At 36.7% G+C, this 24351-nt stretch overlaps 1 protein-coding gene across 1 annotated transcript; it reads left to right on the top strand.

Moving 5' to 3' along the window:
- The first annotated feature begins 1067 nt into the window (after nt 1–1067).
- On the top strand, nt 1068–23917 carry LOC120634876 (lysosome-associated membrane glycoprotein 1). Its single transcript, XM_039905720.1, has 6 exons — nt 1068–1321; nt 18791–18900; nt 19559–19690; nt 21724–21840; nt 22305–22507; nt 23601–23917. Exons 1-6 carry the CDS (start codon nt 1243–1245, stop codon nt 23845–23847), a joined length of 888 nt encoding a protein of 295 aa, XP_039761654.1. The 5' UTR covers nt 1068–1242; the 3' UTR covers nt 23848–23917.
- Nucleotides 23918–24351: the final 434 nt, after the last annotated feature.

Here is a 24351-nt window from a genome sequence, read left to right as displayed (position 1 = left end):
AATGCGAAAATACTTTTTCCCCAAACCTATTATATACACATATTTACTCGTATATACAAATAACTAAGACTTTAGATCTAGACCATCCGTCAAAGGGTGTGGGTTCTTGCTCTGTTTGATTCCCTTGAAATCTATCCATGTGCACAGCAGTTTGTAGGTTAGGTAAGTATATTAGGTACATCACGCTACTACCCGTATTACGCTGATCATATTGAAAAAAAAAAAGGAAAAAAAGAATGCTATGCGAAAGCTACTTAGCTATACGTTACGTGGTAGCGATGCAGCCAATTATTACATTAATTTACCTTTTTTTTAAAGGATTAAGGCCGCGGGCAGGAAAATTGACTTTTTGGATATATTGTGTATCTAGAATAGGGAATGAAAATTTGTATAAGAATTAATTAATCACTTCAATATATTTATTCGTATGTATGTATACATTAAGTAAAAAGTAGGAGGGTATATTATATACTACATTCTTCTTTCAGGGCCGGGAAAAAAAATGTAAGGTGTTTTCTGTAAATCTAGCATGGTTAGGAGACAATTATCTCTCCGGGAAAGGATAAAAATGTATCTTCTTCCACAGCTTTATCTACTGTCAGAGCACTGGCACACTAGTTGTACTAATATTTGAATAATTTATGTGTAATAAATGGGGGTGGACACGATAATTATATCCCTTGTCAAGTTGTCAGGGGATATAATCAAGGGATATATTTTTTGTCTCCTGCCTAGCCCTGCTGACGTGGTAGGGCCTTTTCCCAGTCTTAGGAAATTAATAAGCAGAGTAAGTATGATGAAGTAACTTTAACATATTACTATAGGTTATAACTTATAAATATGGCGACAAAGCGGAGCCAATTTCAATAATGGAACGTCCAAAAATAACGATTGAATGGATAAACGTGTTTCATTCATAAAAACTGATCGCCATTTTGGAATGACGATAAAATTAAACATGGCGTGACGGCCGCAAGCCGACGCTGTAAAGTGGGCCAAGGAGAAAATTTGCGCATGTCCGAAAGGATTGATTTTCCCCGTGACGTCACAAAATGTCCGCCGCTCCACCGAATCGGTCGGTATAAAAGTTTAAAAAACAAGAAACACTCCTAGTTTCGTCCAAATGGATAGCAGATATACTTAGTTTCCTTCATACTCTAACCTGCTAGCACAAAATTAGTTTACAATTTTTCAATATTTAACAGAGAAGGCTTTTAGTTAGCCAGCGGGCCCTCAATCAGAATGCTTCTATGCGAGGCGTTTAAAAATTCTTCTATCAGAAATGCAAGCATGGGTTTCCCGATGAAATTGTTGTGTTTATGTGAGTACAACCTTTTTATTATGCACCTCATTTTTTTTATGTAATCTGTGTTTTATCTGTGTACGATAGCTATCGTTATTGTGATAAATAGAAACATTTTTAATAATAATTGTGTGTTCAATTCCAATAGATACTTGGTTTAAATGGGTTTTAAAATACAACCAAAATTGAAACTAATAGACTGGCAAAGTAATCAAATGAATAAAAAATAATATTTTTTTTTATTAAATTTTAACAAGGTTGATGATTGTTATGTCTAACTACATAAACATTATTTTCTATTTATTAATAACTTTATATAAGATTTATTTCATATTTCATATTTTCCATTTATACTAACGTTGGTCGTTGTTTATTACAACATTGCGGCTACAAAGTTTTAAGCAAAGGCTCTCAGATAACGCGTGGCGTCTTTATTGTCTACCTTTGAAGCTCTTTGAAGAATAATTCAGATAACTTAGAAAGTTCTAACTTTGTCTAAAATTATTTGTCTAAATCGTTGTGACTAAATTCTCTCCAAAGGCAGTCTTATCAGTATATATGAACTAAGATGGCATATTAGATACTTAACCTTTCACGATTATTATAAATGCAGTATGGATGTTTGTTTCGCAATCACGCCAGAACGGCTACACCGATCTGGATGTTATTATGCAAAGAAATATTGTATATACTTCTCGTGATGACTTCTCTATATTTTTCTTGACGACCTCCCTGGCGCAACGGTGAGCGCTGTGGATTTAAGTAGGAGGTCCCGGGTTAGATTTCCGGCTGGGGCAATTTCGGATTGTATAATTTATGAATTTTCTCTGGTCCGGTCTGGTGGGAGGATTTCGCCGTGCATTACCCTACCGCTAAGCAATTTAGTGAGAGTTAGGAGAGTTCCCGCTTGAATAAAAAAACTTAAATCCACGCGAACGTAGTCGCTATCAGCTAGTAAGTAAATAAATTATCATTTGTCGCATGAAAATTGACATAAAATGGAAAATATCTACATAATAGAAGCCTAAACTTTCATCAGCTTAGAGACAGTAGGTTCTGTTATTTAAAGGTCATAGGTTCAAAGGTAGATCAATTGCAATGGGTGGCCATTGTAATTGATCTACCAGCTACGTATTCTAGCCATACTTAGGTATTTATTATTGATTATAAATAAATAAATAAATAAAAAGCCATTTATTTCTCATAACAAATATATAAAATTTACATTGATTTTTAAATTCTAATTTATACAAAATTTTACAGATAAGTCTTCTTGACCAGAGTTAATTTTTATTACCGTGCATTTACTCAGCATAAGTTTCATGTTTTCATGTCAATATATATATGTACTTTTTTATTTTTATTTGTATACTTAGTATCTTTATATTGTCGCAGTTATATGTATATGTTTTGTCATAGTATTTTCTTATTAGTTTGGTCATTTGGTTTTTATTATTATTGTAACTTATTATTGATATTATTATTATGTTTCATTTATTGTGTTATTTGTCATGTGTGGATGAGAACCCCTTACGGGTATAGGCCTCCTCCAGAGCTTTCCAGGATCCTCGTTGCGAGGATTTCTTTACCCAGTCTGTCCCGGCTATCCTGCAGATGTCGATGTTTTTTATTGATTATGTATACTAAAATACCTGCACGGGAACAGGAGATAGGAGAAGTGTGCCCCCGTTTATTATTATTTGGATATTATTTCAACTTACGCGCCAGTTCTCTGAGGGAAGATACATTTTTATCCTTTCCCCGGAGATATAATTGTCTGCCCAAGTTAGCCGTGAAGGGGACTGTTATAGGCAAAGACTTTAATTACAAAAAATAAATCGATGGCTATTGTTTAATGATTAAACGGGTCTTTTTATATGTAGGATTGCTTGGGTTGTTTATTTTTTGCGTTAGGGATCAGCCTGGTTACTTACAGAAATGCAGCCAACTTCTTGGCACGATTCCAAGCAGGCATGTCTCTAAAGTAATACCTAATACCTACTCATTTGTTCAGGTTATATTTTCCTTAGCTAACATATGCCCGTTTTCAATAAACCTAGGAACCGCCTAAACCGTATTCCTAATGATTTAGGCAATATCTATTGGTCAAAGGTAAATCTTAATAGTCTAGATAGTCTAGTCTAGATATGCTAGGAAGATCCTAAGATTAGGCGTTATCGTTAAAGCACTGCCTTGTTCGTCGTTAGTGAAAGCGGGTATTAGTAAATGAATAAATGAATGAATGAATGAATATACTTTTATTGCACACCACAAAAAGTACATAAAAAAAAGAAAAGTATAAACAAAACAACGTATACAATTTGGCACAATGAACTATAATTTATTAGTTTTATTTAAAAACAAGCTGTTGTGCGCGACTTCGTCCGCGTTTGTTTTTAAACATCCCACAGGAATTCTTTGTTTTCCCTAAACGACTTTTCCAAATTTAGTATTAATTTATTTCATACAAAAAAAAATGTTATTTCTGTAAAGTGACATTACACTGTGAAACCAAATGCATGTGATCAGCAAAACTGACACCAAAGTCCACTGTCCTTGTTGCCAAGCCGCCGCAAGTACGCACGATAGAGCCGTGGTTCGCGCGCACTTGCCGATTTTACATTACAGAGTAGCTACAAGTAGAGTATCTATGTTAAATATTGAATATTTCACAAACTATCAAGTTCAAAAAAAGTTATGGAACAAAAGATGTTAGTTTTAAAGTAAAGAACTTCGGGCCAAGAGCTATCTGCTATTTTATATTTAGCCCTGTATACAATGTGTAAACGAAAATAATAATAATAATGCTTATATATAATAACGTAATAATGCTTCACAGGCTTAAGAGTACATTATGTACTGTCTCTAAGACTTATCTATGAAACAAAACTTAAAGTCAAAGTCAAAGTTATCCTTATTTAAGTAGTGCAGTAGCACCATGCCACCAATGGGCACTTTTCATGCGTATGCTAAAAAAATATAGAGATGGAAGGCCCAGGTATTCAGATATTCACTTCAATACCCACAATGTTCAGGATGGCACTTAGATCTTTCTTTAATTAACAGTATTATCGAAGCTAAATACCTAGTTTCTTAGCAGTACTTATTTATTCTCATGACTATTATTTTTCCTTCCTATTAAAGTATTAATTTTATAAAAGACATCATTGAATCCCACCAACCTGCTTTAGAGCAGTGTTGTGGGTCTGTACTCTATAAACCTGACTTCCCAAGGAGTGAAATAAAACAACTGGACTGACTCTAATACTGTATATTAGGCTTCTCTATAATTCATATTACTTGTTACCTTCACATGACTCTACTACCAGTTCGGAAAGCTGTCTTCGGCAGAGAAGACCACTGGCAAGAAACTCTACCGTTGCTCTTTTATACAATCAATTAAAACAATACTTATAAACACAATTACAACATTGTCATATGTTATAACGCTAGGCCCTTTGATACAAGACATATAAGACAGATCACACATAACTACTATGATCACTTATAACATCAGGACTTTTGGAACAAGTTGTTTGTATAGAGCAACCTCTGCTACATAAGCTATCTGTATAAAATAATGCTAGGGCTCCGTGTATAACACCTGAATAACCCAAAGGATATAAGAGATATCTGATGCAACATCAGGTACCAAGATAGTACCAACAACTCATCTCAACTCCATCACCAATACATACGACAATTGTTTCGTCACAACAATATTTGCTTAAGTATATCGATTCCGTAATAAATCATCTATTCCCAATTTGTAACGTTCTATCCACAATACTTTACTTTATCTCCTTTTCTCAATCCATTAATTTAAATCCGTGCTAACGTTTCTTTCCCGCCCATCGATCTTGTCAAACTCGCGTCTCCCGCCATAGATCCTATATTTTTCTTTGACAGTCTACTAAAGGCCATTATTCTATTTTCAATACACTATCAATGAGTATACAAACTATGATTTGTTGATATATTTAATATAATCATCGGGTTTATCATAGATAAAGTGCTATAATTCCCTATTTCCTGACACGTACATAACATGAGAAGTACACGGTAGTGAGATGATGGCGATAAACATATTCGTAAACTTAAAACTAAAGCTAGGAGGGTTCCAAACGCGTCCTGGTCTAAGAAGAAGCCCACAACAAACTTGGCCGGGTGTTTTTTTTGTTATCACCATCTCACATTGTCATTTTAAATTATTATAAGAGCAACCTGGTTAGAGCAATAACTCACACCCAAGCTAATTTATCCGAAAACCGCATAGTTGTTGAGCAAACTGCCGCTATAGTTTTTTCTCAAATAAATCAGATACAGATCTAACAACACATGCAAAATTAATATCCTTCTTTTGATTTAATATTTATACCGGGATTCCTTATAAAACACTATAATATAACTTATGAATATACTGATTCAATATTATTTCGTATTTCTGTTACTATAGCCGTAAAAATGTAATAGGCCCGTTTTGACATTTGTCATCGCGACGTAACTACTTAGTTATGGAACCATAAGACTCGGGACTCTATACTCACGATAAATCAATTCAAGTTTGTATCAGTACTGATGATTGATATTATTATGTATTGTAAAGTGTTCGTTAATTCAAAGTATTCCTTTAACTTCACAACCAATACGCGTGACTGGCTGTTGATTATACGTCCACTTTTCAACATGTTGAAACAGAGTTAGTACTATATAACAACAAACACAAAAATCGAGTCAAATCACTATGTTTAAATTAATGTCCAAAATACAAGAGCCATAGTTAACGTAATAGTAAACAATATATATCAAACTTAAACGAGCGCACAGTCAACTTTACAAGATGAGGAACGAAAAACTGCGCAGTGCGGCGGGGACGCTTCAGTCATGTGCCGCTTGGTCAGATACATCAACTTAGACTCCATTTTGAGAACCAAGTTCATTCTTTGCAGTAAAGATAACTACACAATATTTAATTTCGATATTCAGTAACAAAATGGTTACAGCTCTAGTATGTAATTGATTTTTATTTAATTGTTTCTTTCAGTTTCGTTCCAAGTTACATTCTATGGTCTTGCACAAATTTCAAAACGGGCCTATTACATTTTTACGACTATAGTTGTTTGTACTGTAATTATGCAAACATATTATATGTATGAACGCTTCATAAGTGCCTATGATAGGCTTACATGAATAAAGAATTTTTGAATTCGAATTCGAATTTTGAATATATATAAAGATTTAAATAAAAAAACCCAGATAACTCCTTGCTCAAATACTATTTGATCTTGTTCGTCTTTAACATTTTTTTTTGTTTTATCTTGTACGCAACAAGTCAAAAAAGACAAAGGCAGCACAACACAATAGACGGCCTTATTGAAAAGTAGCAAACCAAATAATTAGAAACACTCGAGAAAAAAAAAAGCTGTTGGCTTGATTAAAAAACATACATACGAATAAATACATACACAAATAATATCCTTACTAATATTATTACAAAAAATAGCTGAATAGGGAAGCAGTGATAGCCCAGTGGGTAGGACTTTGACTTTACTTTCGGGGGGCCCAGTTCGGTGCACGGCCTCACCTCTAACTTTTCTAAGTTCATCATCGTAATCATCAACAGCACACAAGCGTCTACTGCTGAACAAAGGCCTTTCCAAGAGCGCGCTGCCACACACGGTCATCCGTCTTTCTCATCCAGCCGCTTCCAGCCACCTTTATAAGGTCATCTGTCCAGTGGGCTAGCGGTCGTCCCTCACTGCACTTACCGTGTCGCTGTCTCCACTCCAGAACGCGTCTGCCACAACGGCCATCGGTCCTACAACAGACATGACCCACCCACTGCCACTTCAACTTGCTTATAATTTGGGCTATGTCGGCGACCTTGGTTCTCCTACGGATTTCCTCGTTGCGAATTTTGTCCCGAAGAGAGTCTCCCAACATAGCTCGCTCCGCTCCATATGTCATTCCAGGCAGGGCACAGTCGTTAGACTTTCGTCTTTAGACATTGGGGTATCTGCGAATCGAAGACTTGACGCAGTTTTCCAAAACTGCCCACCTAACTGAATTCTTCTGTCAGCTTCCTAAATACCAAGTTTTATAATTTGATCTAGATAGTGATATCCTTGGATGACTTTGATGCTCACATTATCGTCGGTAACTGATCTTGGGATGACGTACTCATTAAACATCAGTCTAATAAGTACGTCATCCCAAGTCTGGAAGAATAAATAGCTGAGGCTATAAAGCACTTGTTCAAGATCCTGCAGCGACTCTGCCAGTAACAATGTCGTCTGCAAATTGCAAGTGAGAGATGTATTCGCCATTTATGTTAACACCTCGACCTTTCCAGTGCAGTATCTTGAATACATCCTCGAGGGCGGAAGTAAATAGTTTCGGGGATATAACGTCCCCTGTTTCACTTCTCTTCGAATGAAGTTTGGTTTGGTTTGATGCTCTTGGACTTTAACGGTCATTGAAGCGACATCGTACAATGAGCTCAGCACTATAGTGCCAATCAACTTGGCATCGCTGCAGTGAATCCAGAACAGCCCAGGTTTCAATACAGTCAAAGGCTTTTTCGTAGTCCACAAACGCCAAGCAAAGTGGGAGATTATATTCCTGGGTCTTTTACATTATTTGCTGTAAGGTGTTTGAGTGGTCCACGGTACTGAAGCCTTTCTAAAACCCAGCCTGCTGCTCCGTAGGTTGGAATTCGTCAAGTCTTCGTGCGAGACGATTAATTGTAATAACCCTTGAGAACAGCTTACATAAATGGCTCAGAAGTGAGACTTGTCTATATTTTTAGCAGACTCTTGTTTCCCTTTTTAACATTTCTGCTTTCACTTCTTGTATGTATGTGTTCTATATGCGTTTATTTAAAAATCACTAGCGTAAAGGTAAACAACGTAAGGAAACAAGCATGGCCTTACGTGTCAAAACGGTTCTAAAAAGTCTTGTGAAGTCAGCCACAGCCTAATCCCTGATTATTGTGAGAAGAGACCCGTGCCCCATAGTTGGTGGGTAATAGGTCGTTAATGAAGATGATGATGAATTTTTTTATTCATATCATCTTCAATATCCGTTTATAAAAATGAATACTAACAATAGAGAGAAAATACAAAAGCGCAAATCATAAACATCAATCTTGCGGCGAACAATCGCCCGCTCTCAGCAGCCTACTTTGAAAAGCGTTTTAGATGGGAAAAGAGATGAAAACTGTTAAATGTAGGTCACCTTATCTTATCTCAATAGGACATTACCTACTTTCGATCAATAACGTACCTACTTATCGAAGAGAAAAATTTTATCCCTCGATTATACAACGTGTAAATGAAAACCGAAGTAATACTTCACATGCCTTAGACTCTTAGAGGTACATTATGTACCTACTGTCTCTAATGAATGACCTATCTGTGAAACCGAAAACCTTATATTTTTTAAGTTAACCACTGCCATAGTTTTTACTAAAAAAAATCACAACTATGCAAGGCTGGGGGTTCGTTATCAACAACTGGAAAATGCTTGTGCGATGAACATGAATGGTTTTCAGTGTATGGGTGTTTATATATATAAAAGTATTTATGTATTTTATTCATAAAAAAATCATCACTGTCTTAGTAGGTACCCATAACACAAGCTACGTTTATCTACTTTGGGGCTAGAAGGCGATGTATGTATTGTTGCAGTATATATATATTTTTATTTATTTATAACATCAAATTTAAAGTCCTGACCGACTGATAAATCAACGCATGATTGCTGGGGTTGGAAACTAGAATATGAAATTTACTTGTCCATTTGCTTAAGCATGTAAAACGTAAGAGGTCTACCCTCGTTTTATTTAACACGTATATTTGAATATTTTTTTCACCCATCTGTCCATGTTCGGAGAGTGGATAAAACTGTGGGTGAGGATAGACATTTTGTGCTTTCTCCTGCCCATGCTAGTCCTGGTGAGAACTGTGGTCTTATAAGCTGGAGGTCTCGCTTCGATGCCTGGCAGGAGCCAGGAGAGATTTTGGGAATATATAATTTTAGAATTTTCTTCTGTACAAGATTTAATCGCTTGCATTCGAAGAGTCTTTTTCGAGTGTTGAATACTTGCACATCGGAGTAAAATATATCTTATTTGTATTGAGCTAAAATTTGCCTAACAATCTTTAGTTCGGGCTTATGGCAATGTAATGACGTTTGTAAAACAAAGAAACAGAAGTACAGGATTTTCGGCTCTACAATTACTCCCATTAGGTCAATTTTACTTTGACGATACAAAATGGATACTCTTCGATTTGTAGCAAATAATTAAACAACTGGTCTGTTTAAAGGCCTCGGCCGTGACTAGTTACCATCCTATCGAAAACGATCGGTCGCTAAGTCACTAAACATTTCCGGTACGGTTCTCTGTAAAAAACGATGAGGGGTTCGGGTTTATTGTTCCTAATACAAACACAATCACTTTAGTGATAAGACCGCCTTCGCACGCTCTATTTTATCTTCTAAGTTTCTTCTGTATTTGTGTTTAATTTGTATAAAATGTGTGTGTGCAATAAACACTTCAAACAAAGAAACAAAAACAAAATAGCTTAGACAAGTGATGTAATCAATTCAAAAAGAATCAAAAGTAAATGTATGCCTAGGAATCTTCCTTGATTAGGCGCATGACTTAGGCATTATGAAAATTAAGCTTAATTTGCTATAATTACTCCGCGAAAAGCAGGAGAATCTGTATGGTGTCATTTATAATTTCCTCAATATTTATACTCCACACCAAACACATCTTCGACAAAATATTTAAAAGCACGTAGCCTCTACGCACGTTTCGCTCCGACACCAGAGCATCCTCAGGAGATGTTGACTTTGCAATGACTAATTGTTTTAATTGTTCTCATTGATTGTAATTGTTCTAATGTATCTATTTGGTGTGGTATAAAGATTGGACAAATTATAAATTACACCATACCTACAGATTCTCCTGCTTTTTAGCAAATTAAGCAAAATTTTCATAATATATCATGGAATTCACTCCAATGAATAATTGTTAAGAATAAATGTCATTGTAAAGTCAACATCTCCTGAAGAATCTCCGGTTTCGGTGCGAAACGTGCGTAGAGGGTACATTGCCGAAGATCTGTTTGGTGTGCAGTATAAGGATTAAAGAAATTATAAATTACACCACACAGATTCTCCTACTTTTTAGCAAATTAAGCAAAATTTTCATAATATATCATGGAATTCCGCAAAGTAAGGCCTGCTTCTATCCAATTCTTAGGCATAGCTCTGTTCGTCGTTAGTGAAAACTCAGTCAGGATTATGTTGGTAGGTACTCCGCGGAGGGTTTGTTTTATTACAGAAGTTTAGTTGGATGTTTACTTACCAAGAAAGACTTGGGAAAATACGCCCAGAATGTTAATCAAGGATAAGTTCGCCCGTATAATTAGCTCCGCTCATCCGTACGGATTTCGTAGACTTCGGAATTACGAACGGCTTAGTACAAGTTTATCTCGCTCGCAATCGAAGAGTCGTTTTCGAGTATCGAAATACTTATCTGATCGAGTTTGGTCGATTTTACTTTGACGATTCTTGAGGCTTGTACTAAGCCGTTCTTAATTCTGGAGTTTTCGAAATCCGTACAGAGCATACTTGCTCTGTACAAGCCTTAGTACAAGATTTACTGGCTCGCAATTGAAGTGATTTTCTAGTATCGAAATACTTATCTGATGGAGTTTGGTCCATTTTACTTTGACGATTCGGAGTTTGATATGTGAAAACGACTATCAATTGGGAGCTAGTAAATCTTGTAATAAGACTACTTGCTCTGTACGGATTTCGTATCGGAGTAATCGGAGAGTCGTTTTCGAGTATCGAAATATAAGCATCACAATAAAATGGATTTTATTTTAGGCTCAATTAAAGTCCAAATTCGCCTAAAATTCTTTAACTACTCCCTCTGTATTTAAAAATACGTTTGTGAAACGAAAATCGACTCTAAAAATAGTAAGATTAGGCCTTTTTTACTTTGACGATACGGAGTTTGATAGGCTAAAATGGCTTCTTGATTGCGAGCCAGTAAATCTTGTACAAAGGCTACTTGCTAGCCGTTCGGGTTTCGTAGATTTCGGAATTGTAACCGGCTTAGTAGAAGATTTGCTCGCTCAAAATCGAGGAATCGTTTTCGACTATCAAAATATTTAAGCATTACAGTAAAATGGGTTTTATTTATACTCTAATAAAGTTCAAATTCACCTAAAATTTTTTAGCTTTTGCAGAAAGAAAATGAAAATCACTTAAAGTTACCCGCGGGGTTAAAAAATAAAGTATTTGTTACCTATGTATAAAATCTTTGCATAAAAATAGTTTAGATCCTGAAGACTGCTTTATTTTATCCCGGAAAATAGAGGGTTCCATTTAGCCCTTGACTGCAATCTCTCCCGGTGGTAAGTGATGATGCTATCTAACGTGGTAATGGGCTAACCATTTACCCCTACCAGGTTTGTCTGTTATGGCAGCTTTATTAAACGAATACCGCTGCTTTCTTTCTACTTCCTACGCGACAACGTAGCGGAACGCTATATCACTCGGCAGCGTATTTAATGGGTAGGATGGTAACTAGCTTCGGCCGAAGCCAGCCACCAGACCAGACCAGGTATAATTCAGAAATTATAATTTCCCTGCTTGCCTCTGCCGGGGATCGAATCCACTTAGAACGCTAACCGTTGCGCCATGTAGGCGTCAACCGGTCGCGGGCAAAAGCTAGTATATAGATTGGATCGTATATATTCAACGAGCCGCTTAAAATAATAGTAGCAAATCTCATATAAGCGTTAAATAGAACGCGAAACTGCTGAATAATGTAATAGTCCGTACAAAGTCTAAGGATTCGTTTAAATCTAGGATTTAGTCTAGATCTTACAGTGTCCTCATTCCCGCTCGACTGCACAAACACTATTCAAGCTACAGCGTATGGGCCATACATTTTTCCACTCTTAATAAACGTAGTGATGCGCTCGAGTTACTTATCGATATCGACACTTTTTGATATTGATTTATGAATTGAATGAATAAAGTATTTTATCATCATCATATCAAGCCATTATCGACCTACTAAAGGGGCCGGGGGTCCTCCCACATTGTGGAAAGGTGTAGGCCGTAGTCCACCACGCTGGCACAGTGTGGAATGACGGGCTTCACACGCCTTTGAAACAATCCCTGGGTCGCTGTATGGGTTCCATTAGAAGTTTCACTTTTATACTGAGAAAATCAATCCAATACCAGTTACCTAGTAGACGTACAATAATACTTAATATAAAATATTTGAAGCTTAGATAGCCTAGTGGTTAGAACTTCAGCTTCACTTTCGTGGGAGTTCGAATCCCAGCACGCACCTCTAATTTTTCTAAGTTAGAGGTGTTAAAATATCACTTGCTATAATGGTGGAAGCAATTAAAATATCACTTTCTATAAAAGTGGAAGACAATATGACGGCCGAGTGGCGCAGTGGGCAGCGACCCTGCTTTCTGAGTCCAAGATCGTGGGTTCGATTCCCACAACTGGAAAATGTTTGTGTGGTGAACATGAATGTTTATCAGTGTCTGGGTGTTTATCTGTATATTATAAGTATTTATGTGTATTATATTCATAAAAAAGTATTCATCAGCTATCTGAGTACCCATAACATAAGCTACGCTTACTTTGGGGCTGGATGGCGATGTGTGTATTGTCGTAGTATATTTATTTATTTATTAATATGGGGTAACCTGCATGACTGAGAGTTCACCAAAATTTTTTGTACTTTATCATGGTTTTTTTAAACAATCACAAAGAACATAAGACGTGTGAAGCCCACCAATCCACTGGGTCAACTTTTTGTGTGAGGAGACCCGTGCCCTGTGATGGGTGATGGGTTGTTAATATGATGATGATGAATCTAAAATATAACTGAAGAGTTTGTATGATAGAACAGGCAAAACGTGGATACCTGAAGTCTTACTCGCTGGTGATGATGTAGTGTTAGATGGTTGAGAGCTAACCTGTCAGAGGTATGGAAATTATATTAAATGAGGATGAGAGGTATGGGGATCGAACTGGAACCTCAAAACTATAAGACCACGTATGATGAGTCAAGGAGGTCACCAACCTATTATATTTGGACTCACAGCGTAAGACCATTTGTCCTAGAAAAAGCTAATTAAAATACTCATTTTAATGTCGAGTGCTTTATTTATTCTCTCTCTTATTAGTAATTATGTCTTCAAAGTTAATTATGTCTTTTTTTTTGTATTACTACTTATTATTTCATTTATTATTTTCTTTTGTGTTGTTCTTTATTGTACACCACAGTGAAATATCAAATAATGCAAATACAATAGATCGCTATCGAGTTAATTTCCAGGCAACCAAAGGAAACAAATAAACTTTATCATATCATTCATTATTATTTATTATTATATATGTATAAATAAATGAATTGACAAAATCCGTTAAACATACAAGGTATATAACTAAAATATAAAAATATAAAAATTGAATGCTTGACCGAATCAGAAGAAATAGCGTTCTTCTTAACCGGGCTGACTTACTGTGACTTTTTTGAATTCAACTACAAGTTTTACAGCAAGCATCTAAAGATAAATTCTGTAAACCAACTAAATTCCCAATAAAATTGTTCGTAGCTATAACTAGCGTAGGTGGACGACTTCGATAAGAGCAGATCTCAAATACCTGACCTTTGAACTAATTTTAGTTTCGTTATTTAAAGATAGGTTTTAAATCTTGGTAAGAAAGAAGTGAGTTAGACAAAGCTGAGCGATTCAGCGTTCCGGTACAAAACCGATTATAGATGAAGAAATTAACTGCCATTCTCCCTAACAGGTTAGCCCGTTACCATCTAAGACTGCATCATCACTTACCACCAGGTGAGATTGCAGTCAATGGTTAGCTCGTAGTCATTCAAAAAAAGTTGCTTGTAGGTACTGCGAGTAGAAAAGAAGGGCCAACTCTATTAAGGTATATGTATAGTATAGAGTCTAAACTAAGGCATATTGTGAATTAATTGGTTTTATGTGCGATGGCCCCTAAAATCAATTACTTCACCAGTCAAAAACTCATTTCAATGGTCCTATTAGGCTGGAATGGTCCAGTTGCTTGAGCACTTTTCGATTAGCATTCAATGTTATCGTAGGAGAGATGGCAAGACTGAAACTGACAAATTGACATGCCAAGGTGAGATGTTCAAGATTCAGCATCACGCGAGTTTACTTAACCTTAGAAAGTAACCCCTATCTATATCTTTAACTGTAGAGTTTATAATCATTATTAATTACTTACTTTACTATACTTTATTCCAATGTGTTTATTCAACGTAGCTTTAGATTTAAGTTAGCAAACGAAGTTATCACTATACCCTTACAATTATGTTAACAAATATGTATGAACGCTTCATAAGTGCCTGTGGTAGGCCTACATGAATTAAGAAATTTTAAACTTGAAATTTGAATTCAACAAACTTTACAAAAGGTACTAGGAAATCAGCTGTTAATGCGACTGTTTGTGATGTTTTATAACACACTAGTCGGTGTAGACGCCTTGGCCGTACCGCAAAGCAAGAGAAAATATGATTTGCATATTTCTTTTTTCGTTGGTCGGTCGTAAAGTCGGTTTACTGACGATAGTTGATCGTGTCAACGTCATAAGAAAATACTGATGGAATGGTTGCATTTTTCAAAAGAAAATTTTAAATTTATTTGTTTGAAAGATATTTTGTATGGATATAGAGAAGAAGGTAAATGGAAATCACAATTGAATTGATCAAGTTACATTAATTTGTACGTATAAATACAATTATTTCGCGAACGTTGCCAAACGAGGAGGCCGATTGTGCCTCTTTGTCAGTCGTTCTGCGCTCTCGCTTGCACTTCCAGCCTTAAATGGAACGCCTCAGAACAAGGTAACGCCGCATGAGTCATGTTTTTTCGCGCGTGCAGCCGGCTCCATCGAATTATAAGACGTTGTTACGTCAAAAAAATTCTATCGATAGTTTATCGTACATCACTAGATAAATTACTCAGTTGTGTACCGCAAGACGAGTCTAAAGAAACATTTCTATAGAGGTCATTAATTTAAAAAGCAATAATAATTCAGAAAGTGTGTCTCATCATTCACCACCAATAGGGTGGATGTGATTTTAATTCAGCAGTGTTTTAAATGAAAAAAATACGTATAAATTCGGGTGTTTATAGTCACTGTTACTTTAAAACGAGTGCCGTGACCTATATTTACTTCTATGAGTTGACCTTTCTCGCCGCTGTATTGTGAATTTTTAATACTGTTGTTTTGCTCAAGTGACATTATTTCAGGTGTATAAACGGCAGTGTATACAAATTATATATGAGAGTCTTTTAGTGTAAAACCTCTTAACACTTGGGATTTCAAAAATCTAACAGTATTAAATATAATATGGAAGCATACTGGAATATATTTTATTTGCAAGTCGTTAATAAAAGTGATAAATACGTTTTCATTAATTAAATAACAATATTTAATCGAACATTGAGGTGTTAAAATAAAATATACAAAATAGGACTTAGAATGTGTATTTCTTTTTATTTGAGATTTTTTCATATTTTTTAAGAATCCATTCAAGTCCTTTTTTTCATGAAAGTTCACTCTTGAATAATATTAAACCTAAAGTGATGTTTTGATTAAGTATATTAAAGTACATATTAACTTATCGCGGGGCGTAAAACTTTCTAATAATGTCTAAGTGGCTTTATTCAAATAAGTTTTAAACACTAAAAGCATATTCATGTAGCCGACCTCTGGTTTGAGATATTCTCTATTCGACTTATGTAACACTAATATCGAATGTAGAGAAGCATTTTAAACTTACTTTTGGCACTTTGCAAATGCGAAATACTTAACACTTACTTTTATAAATTTAAAAATGTTCAGAACTGACGGGATTTGAACCTGCGACTCGAGGGGATATACTCGTAATTAACGTGTCCACCTGCTAACGCACGGGAGCAGGGGTTAGGAGAATTTTATCACCGTTTATTGGAGTTTACTCCTTAAGAATCGATTTTCATATATAAGGCGCCCGGTATGAGAAAAATGGGAGGAGTAAAATCTACTGATGAATGACCTCGTTACGTTTTCGCTTTGCGACGTTGCATGCCCGGCAACTGTGATGCGCAAATCGCTTTCGGTTAATTAACTTATTTTTCCTAATTAAGTTACCAAGGAAACCGAATATTATCTAGGTAAAGAAACAAACACGTAAATGTATGGGACAGAGTGAGATAGAAAACATTATACATTTTTTTTTCCTATTCTTGTTACCATGGAAACTAAATAATAAACATTACATTAATCCTAATAGTTCTGATACTCTACATCCACCTCAATATCTCGTAGGCTACTTTTAAGAAGTTACACTTCCGCCGTGGGTGAATAAATTGTACAGGATTTTAAATTTACCCTTTCATATGGTATTAATCTTTATTCAGCTGAATAAACTCTTTTTGTGTATGTTTCGACAATCGTACTTAATGAGTAAACTCCAGTCGTGCGTCGGAGCTGACACGCACTTTTTTATTACACATATATTATTTGGATATTATTTTCACTTGTGCGCCAGTGCTCTTAGAGTTGATAAAGCTGTGGGAGAAGATAAATTTTGCCCATGCTGGAAATCGTAGCTTTCGCTTTAACCAATTATGCTACGACTCTCCTACTTTACATCAGTCTTATAGCGACTGTAGCGCCATCTAGTAGGAAACGTTGCAGCTTCGATATAGTTTTTCAAAAGTCCATCTTACAATGAGACATTTTAGAAACAAGAGATGACACTTTGCTTTTTATAATATTATTATTTTGCATTCGTTTTTTTACCTACACATGGAGGAATAATCAATTAGCAATTTTTTTTATGTAAATAAATTAAACTCCTTAATTGATTTTTACGTGTAATTATACCAAAAATGAGTACGGAAAGTGTCTGTTTTCTACTAGATACTGGTGTTATTCGATGAATATTCAATAAATGACTTGTACGTTCAAAAGTAACAGAAATAATAGGCTAATAGACTCTTAATTTTGGATCAATGTACCGTCATTTTAAGATGTGACGGTCAACCGCTAAAAGTGGGTATCCCTATGAAGATTATAATCCGATTTAGCGTTGATTTTTTGGTGCTCAAAAATGATGATGCAAAAGGTCACATTTAAGTTTTATACTAAAAAACAGTAACTATCCATAAACTTTTAATATTGGCACTATTCTCAAAAGTGCCGCTGTCCAAAGATTTTAGGCCAATATCACAAGATACATTACTTCAGCTTTAAAGTGATGGTATTATTTAATGAAGTTTATAAAACTGTTGAATTTAATATAAAAAAATGTTACATCTATAAAAAGTCTGCCAAAAGTATACAGTCGTGATAAACTAATAATTTTGGCTTTCCATTTATAAGTGTCGGCCTTTCACTAAACATTGTTTAAGGTATTAATCAAAATAATAATAATTATTTATTTGGTTACATTAACCCATCTACACTATTATATACTTAACATAATAATCAAAAACTTCATAAAAAAACTTACATAAGATAATTATTTGTGCCTCCAGGTAAGTAGTCCTAAATAGAGTTTAATATAAATAAATAAAATAAAAATAAAAAAGCCTTTTATTCCATGCAAATAATATTACAAACATAGTAAAAAAGAATAAAATAAAAAATAGTGTCTATAAAATTTACTATACAATTTCGTTTTAAAAATTCTTTTCTTTTATTATATTTAGGAATTAATTCATTATTGGTTTCCATATTTAATTTGCAAGGCGAAATCGCATTCTTTCAGGCGAATGCCTCCTCCAAGGATTTCCATTTTGGTCTTTTTTTTGCTTTTTGTAAGTTTGTTCCTGCGGTCTTCTTTATATTATCCTCCCATCTCGTGTTTGGTCTTCCTGTTCGGCGTTTGCTTGGCGGGCCCGTTCCATGTAGCGACATTTACAGTCCACCTGTTATCTACACATCGGGCTAAATGGCCGGCCCATCAGAATTATAGTATTTGGGCTTGAGTCTTTTAGAGTTTAATATAAAGCTTGTAAATTAGAGAGTCGTATCTATTTGTTAATACTTCCAGAATGCTTTTATTGCTCAACCACGTTCTTTGCATTAAGTATGCTATTCGTTTTTTTCTGATTGCCAAAAAATCATCAGTATGAGCCCTCGCGAACATTTCAGATAGAAGAAGATAAAAGAAGATTGTTAGAAGATTATTTCACTTTAGCTTGGAAGTGATAGTGATGTAATTTAAGAAGAAGACAATACTGATACGTTAGATATGAACAAAAATGCCACACCGCTGAACTACAAATTTTGGATATAAGTGGCGATATTCTTTAAAAGTGGTCTTCAAAGTGTTTAAGCCATTCATTTTAGCTTGCAAGTGTTATGTTGTATCTATGAGGTGTGTTTTGGCAGTACTGGTGGTGTGTTCGGTGCAGAGTCTCCAGCTCGACAGCCAGGCCTCCACCAGGAAGCCAAGGGTGACCAAGTACAGCAAAACTACAGCCATGCCTGGCGGATCGACGGTGAGTTTCATAATGATCACATTAAAAGTGTAACATGAGCGAATTCGACGATTGACAACTGCCCAAAAAAAGTATTAACTACGCAACGAGCTCATGATAAAGAATCTTAATATTTTTAGGCTAAGTACCATAAAGCATTTCTTGAAAGTATCAAATAAGTATGTAAAAAAGATATCCCAACACGCTCTGACTTTTCTAAATTAGTTTAGTTTTTTAAGCAATTAAAATATCACTTGCTCCAACGGTGATGGAAACCTGCATGCCTGAGAGCTGTCCACAATGTTCTCAAAGGTGTGTGGGGTCCACCAATCCGTACTGGGCCAGCGTGGATCACGGCCAGCCGATTTGCGCAGTGGGCAGCGACCCTGCTTTCTGCTTCCAAGGCCGTGGGTTCGATTCTCACAACGGGGAAATGTTACAAACATATGAACATGAATGTTTTTCAGTGTCTGGGTGTTTGTATGTATATTATAGATAAACATATTCATCAGCCATCTAAGTACCCATAACACAAGCTACGCTTACTTTGGGGCTAGATGGCGATGTGTGAATTGTCGTAGTAGGTATGTTTATTTATTTATTTCTCATTGTGGGAGGAGACCCGGGCCCTGTAGTGGCCCGTTAATGGGTTGATAAAATCATGATTATAATATTACAGGAGCCTGCTACCGAACGCAGTTTGATGACAGCGACGTATAGACTGTACGGCAGCGGCGGTGAGACCTGCATACTTCTGACGGTTGACGCGTTGCTGGATATATCCTATGTCACTAAGCTCAACGAACGTGCAGTAAGTGATAACCTATTAGCAAGCAATCCGGCACAGCGATCGATTGCAGGCAAATCTTTTGTTGACAATGACTTGTTGACAATCCCAAATTGACTTGCAGTTTGGAATCCCTGGGGTACCGAAGAGATGTTAGCTCCCTTTGTGTGTTCTATCGACTCTATAATGGAGAGTTTTCCGAAGAGTTGTTTGCGTTGATACCTCCTTCCCTGTTCTCTGACCGCACCTCACGCCGTAGAAATAAATTCCACCCTCATCATCTGGATGCCTGGTATTCTTCTACTGTTCGAAATACCAGATCATTTCTACCGCGCACTTGCAAATTATGGAACAATCTCCCATCTGATGTGTTTCCTCAAAAATACAATCTAGGGCTATTCAAGGGGCGGATAAACAAATTCCTTAAAAGCCGGCAACGCATCGGTGGCTCCACTGCAGATGTTTATGGGCGGCGGTGATCACTTATCATCAGGTGACCCACTTGCACGTTTGCCCGCTATTAATATAAAAAAAATATCGCGGCGTTCATCGCTCCAAAACAGACATGTCCAATAAGTCGCAGCGACCGGTTGTAGCCAAATCGCGAAGATCCACCGCTTAAAAACTTCCGTCCACACATGTGCAATTGGTCACAGCGACCGGTTGCAGGGTAATCGCGGTGAACTGTTGCTACAAAATTATCGTCCTCTCGTGCAATTCGTCGCAGCGACCGATTGCAGGCAAATCGCGGCGAACCATTGCTCCAAAATTACCGACCAAACATGTGCAATTTGTCGCAGCGACTGAGTACAGCTTTGACTCTTTGCAACGGCTAGCTCAGAGGACCGATTCAAATTCAAATTCAAAAAAATCTTAATATATGTAGGCCTATCGCAGGTACTTAAAAAGCGTTCATACATTATTGTGAGGTGACGGTGATAACTAAATTCGTTAAATTATAATTAAAACTACGAGGGTTCAAAACGCGCCCTGGTCTAGGAAAACTCAGCCCGCACACAACAACAAACAAACTCAGCTGGGTTGTTTTGTTATCACCATCTCAGTCAATTGATAATTAGCCGCGAAGCTTGAGCTTTCCACACAATAACTTTTTTATCGTTTATGTAATCCTTAAGGATTGATGGAAGGATCCATTTTGGATGAGTCTGTACCAGAAAACGAATCGTTGGTAAAATCCCGTAGGGTGGACATTAATAAGTTCCAGGGAATAGATGGATACAAGCGGCTGGAAACCGTAAAATAATTCAAAATTTCTTTATTCATGTAGGCCTAACACAAGCACTTATGAAGCGTTCATACCGAAAAGTTTACGTAATATTAAGGGGATGGTGATAACTTCGTTCGCCAGCTTAAACCTAAAGCTACGAGGGTTCCAAACGCGCCCTGGTCTAAGAAGAGCCCATATCAAACTTAGTCGGGTAGTATGTGGCAATCCATTCAATGTCTTCGGTTGAAACTTGATTGAGAATTGAGAAGTCTGGCAGGTATTGGAAACGTCGGCATCGACTACAAATTGTACATTTGCTTAAACAGAAATAAACAAAGTATTTTTGAGCTGTGCAAACAAATCATCTTTGTTTACAATTCCCCATGTTTATTTAGTATATTATTTTTTAATTTGAAAAAAAAACCGCTATACATTTTACATAGTACCTTGATATAATATAAGATAATTCCAGTAAAGTTTTCACAAATTTGTAGGTACATATTTACTAGGCACATTTCCCGATCGGGTAGATGTGCTTAATTTGGCTCGCGTTCAACAGTTATCTAAGTTTTGCAGCCGCAAGCAGGACACGAATTATAATAATAAAAAACATATTGAAAACATTGCAAATACCAATTTTATGAAATTCATCTAAAATTCAGTTTTTTTTATCAATGTGAAAGATTAGTCACACGTTCTAATTTATCTTATCTTTCTTCTCCAAACTACAATGCAGAACTGTTATTTTAGGTTGCATGCATTACGACGCGGTGAAACTCCTTTGAGAATATTTTGGGTGCGTTAATAAATTTCGTATTACACTTTTTAGGACGCAAATACCTTCGTTCCGAATAACGCAAACGTGGCTGGCTTGTGTAAAGAGAGCGACCTAGAGACCTTGGTCCTGTCTTTTAAAGAGTTTGCATTGGAATGGACCTTTGCTAAGGTAAGTTATAGTATTTAAATACTTGACAAGAGACTAAGCGAGAAATATGAGAGAAAAAAAATAGAAAATCTAAATGTATATTAGGCATTCATTTCCGTAAAACTAAAGCAGTGTCGTATAAAATCAAAGTTCGTTTAATTTGATTTCAAGTAAGCCCATTATAAGCTCTTTTGAAACGTAAAGTCTGTCTCCTTTTAATGATTCTACCACTAAATTCAAAATTCAAAATTCATTTATTTCAAGTAGGCCTAATACAAGCACTTTTGAGACGTCAAGTCTGTCCGTGTGTAGTGACTCACTGGCACGAAAGGCTGATCTACCGGGAAGAAGCTCGCAAGAAATTCAACATGATATGAGAGTAGTAGGCGTAGTAATCGACTATCATATACATAAAAACACAGGTCGAATTGAACTTCTGCCTGTATTTGAAGATGTTGCAAAAATATTGTATTATTAACTTTCAGACACCAGGTGGCGAACGCTGGTATGTGGACAGCATAAGACTCACCTACAACTCGAGCGCAAGGATTCTTGAACACGCAGCGAAACAGGGAAGACGGGTGACCTTGACAACTGGACCTAGAGCACTATTATTTCCTACCCCTGTTGGCAAGTCCTACGCTTGCCCTGACGAAACTGTTGTTGATATCCTGGAGGAAGAACCGAGGTGAGTATTTTTGATATACTTCGATAAGCCCCAGAAATCGCTGGATCAGCGGCACTTGTGAACTCTCGGAGGAGACATTTGTTTTGCGAATATTTACCTGTAGTGCTATTGGAGTATTTTTGTTTAATCTGCCACTATCGGTAGTGCCATTTAGATGGGCAGGAATCAATAACAATAGACAGGTATATTTGTTGGTCCAGACCACTGGTCTGTATACGAATGTATATTAATGTATACTTAAACTTTGGCCAGACAAACAAAAAAGATGAGTGACCTTGAATACTTGAACGAGCTTTTTTGAGGGTATGCTTGCCGGTGCAATGAAGGTAAATCATACGCTTTCTCTAGCAATACTTTTGTTGATGTCCTGGAGGAAAATCCAAAGAGGCTTGAGAAGAAAAGTGGCTTCACTTCTGTAGTACTTCTTTAAGTATTGGGAGTCCCATAAGCAGTTAGGAAAGCCCTTTATGAAATGCCACGGAAGAATATTTCTCTTCCCTATACTCATAGACGTAGAAACTCCGATCACCAATAAGCAGGACAAGACAGACAAGTCTGGCAATCCTTGGCCAAATGAGGTCAGGGCTATTTGCATAACCCCGGCCAAGTCATTTGCCCATGGGGTACCTTCCGAACCGGTGGTAGACTCACTACAAACAGACATACTTGACGTTTCAAAAGCGCTTAGTACATTAGACCTACTTCAAACAAATGAAGTGTTGAATTTGAATTAATGCACGTCCTGCGAAATTTTTGTTGCCATCTTTGAGTACGTCATCCAAATAAGGGTAAACTCTTGATATTCATCAGTAGCAGAATTGCTGGATTATCTCCCTTAGTGCCAGCAGTGATAATTAGTACCAGGCGTAACATCTTAGTTAGTGTATAACAGACGTCCACAGCTGGATATATGACTTTTGTATGGTGTTCCAAAATAGTTTGTTTCCAGGGGGCTCCCATCGTCTCGCTTAATGTCGTCTGTCCACCTCGTTGGTACGTCCATATGTGATGGACGTAACTGTGTAACATAACACCGTACAAATTGAGCTAAAGCTACATTCATTGATTATTTATCGATAACATTTCGTTCCAGCAACCCAACACTAGCTCACCGCGCGAAGCTATACCTCCGTCAGATGCGCTTACAACCCTTCATGTTCAAACGCGACGGAGTGTTCGGCCCCCCATGGCACTGCTCCGACTCCAATCGGGCCCGCTCGGAAACCGCCCCCGTCGCGGTGGGGGCAGCACTGGCGATCGCGACTGCGATCACACTAGTCGGTTACGCGATCTGGCGTTATTTGAAAGTGAAAAAAGTGCAATACGACACGATGGAATGAAAGAGTTAAATGCGTTCTGAACATATTATTTTAGATATTAGATAGAAGCAGGCGTTACTTTGCGAAATTCCATGAAGCAATAAGTTTAATCAGCTATAATAATACGCGATTAATTTACAAATTTTGGACGTTCTACATTAGAAAAGAGCGTGTGCAAAATCTGGTCGGTGTTCCTCAAAAAATTAATGCAATAATAATTTAAAATTCATCAATAGCTTTTAACAGTCCACTACTGGGCTAATGGCCTCTCCCACTGGGAGGATGTGCCCGTGATCATCTGGGCGGACGGGTTGGTTATCGTAAGTTGTAGGACCTAGAGAGGTCGCTACTGCCCGTTCTTCGTCATATTCCCTACGTCGCCTCGTACGAGACCCTCGCGAAGACGACGAGTGGTTATAAGTGTATTCCGACCTGAACCCCTTCCTTCACCACATGGAAATTTAAAAAATAACTTATAGACGTTAAATATGATTTTCTGTAGCTAGCTTTCTATCAAATGAATTC

Source organism: Pararge aegeria, chromosome 25, assembly GCF_905163445.1.
Source record: "Pararge aegeria chromosome 25, ilParAegt1.1, whole genome shotgun sequence".
In the NCBI taxonomy this organism is placed as follows: domain Eukaryota; kingdom Metazoa; phylum Arthropoda; class Insecta; order Lepidoptera; family Nymphalidae; genus Pararge; species Pararge aegeria.
Note: the sequence above shows the minus strand (reverse complement) of the source record. Positions and strands in the feature narration are given on the sequence as shown.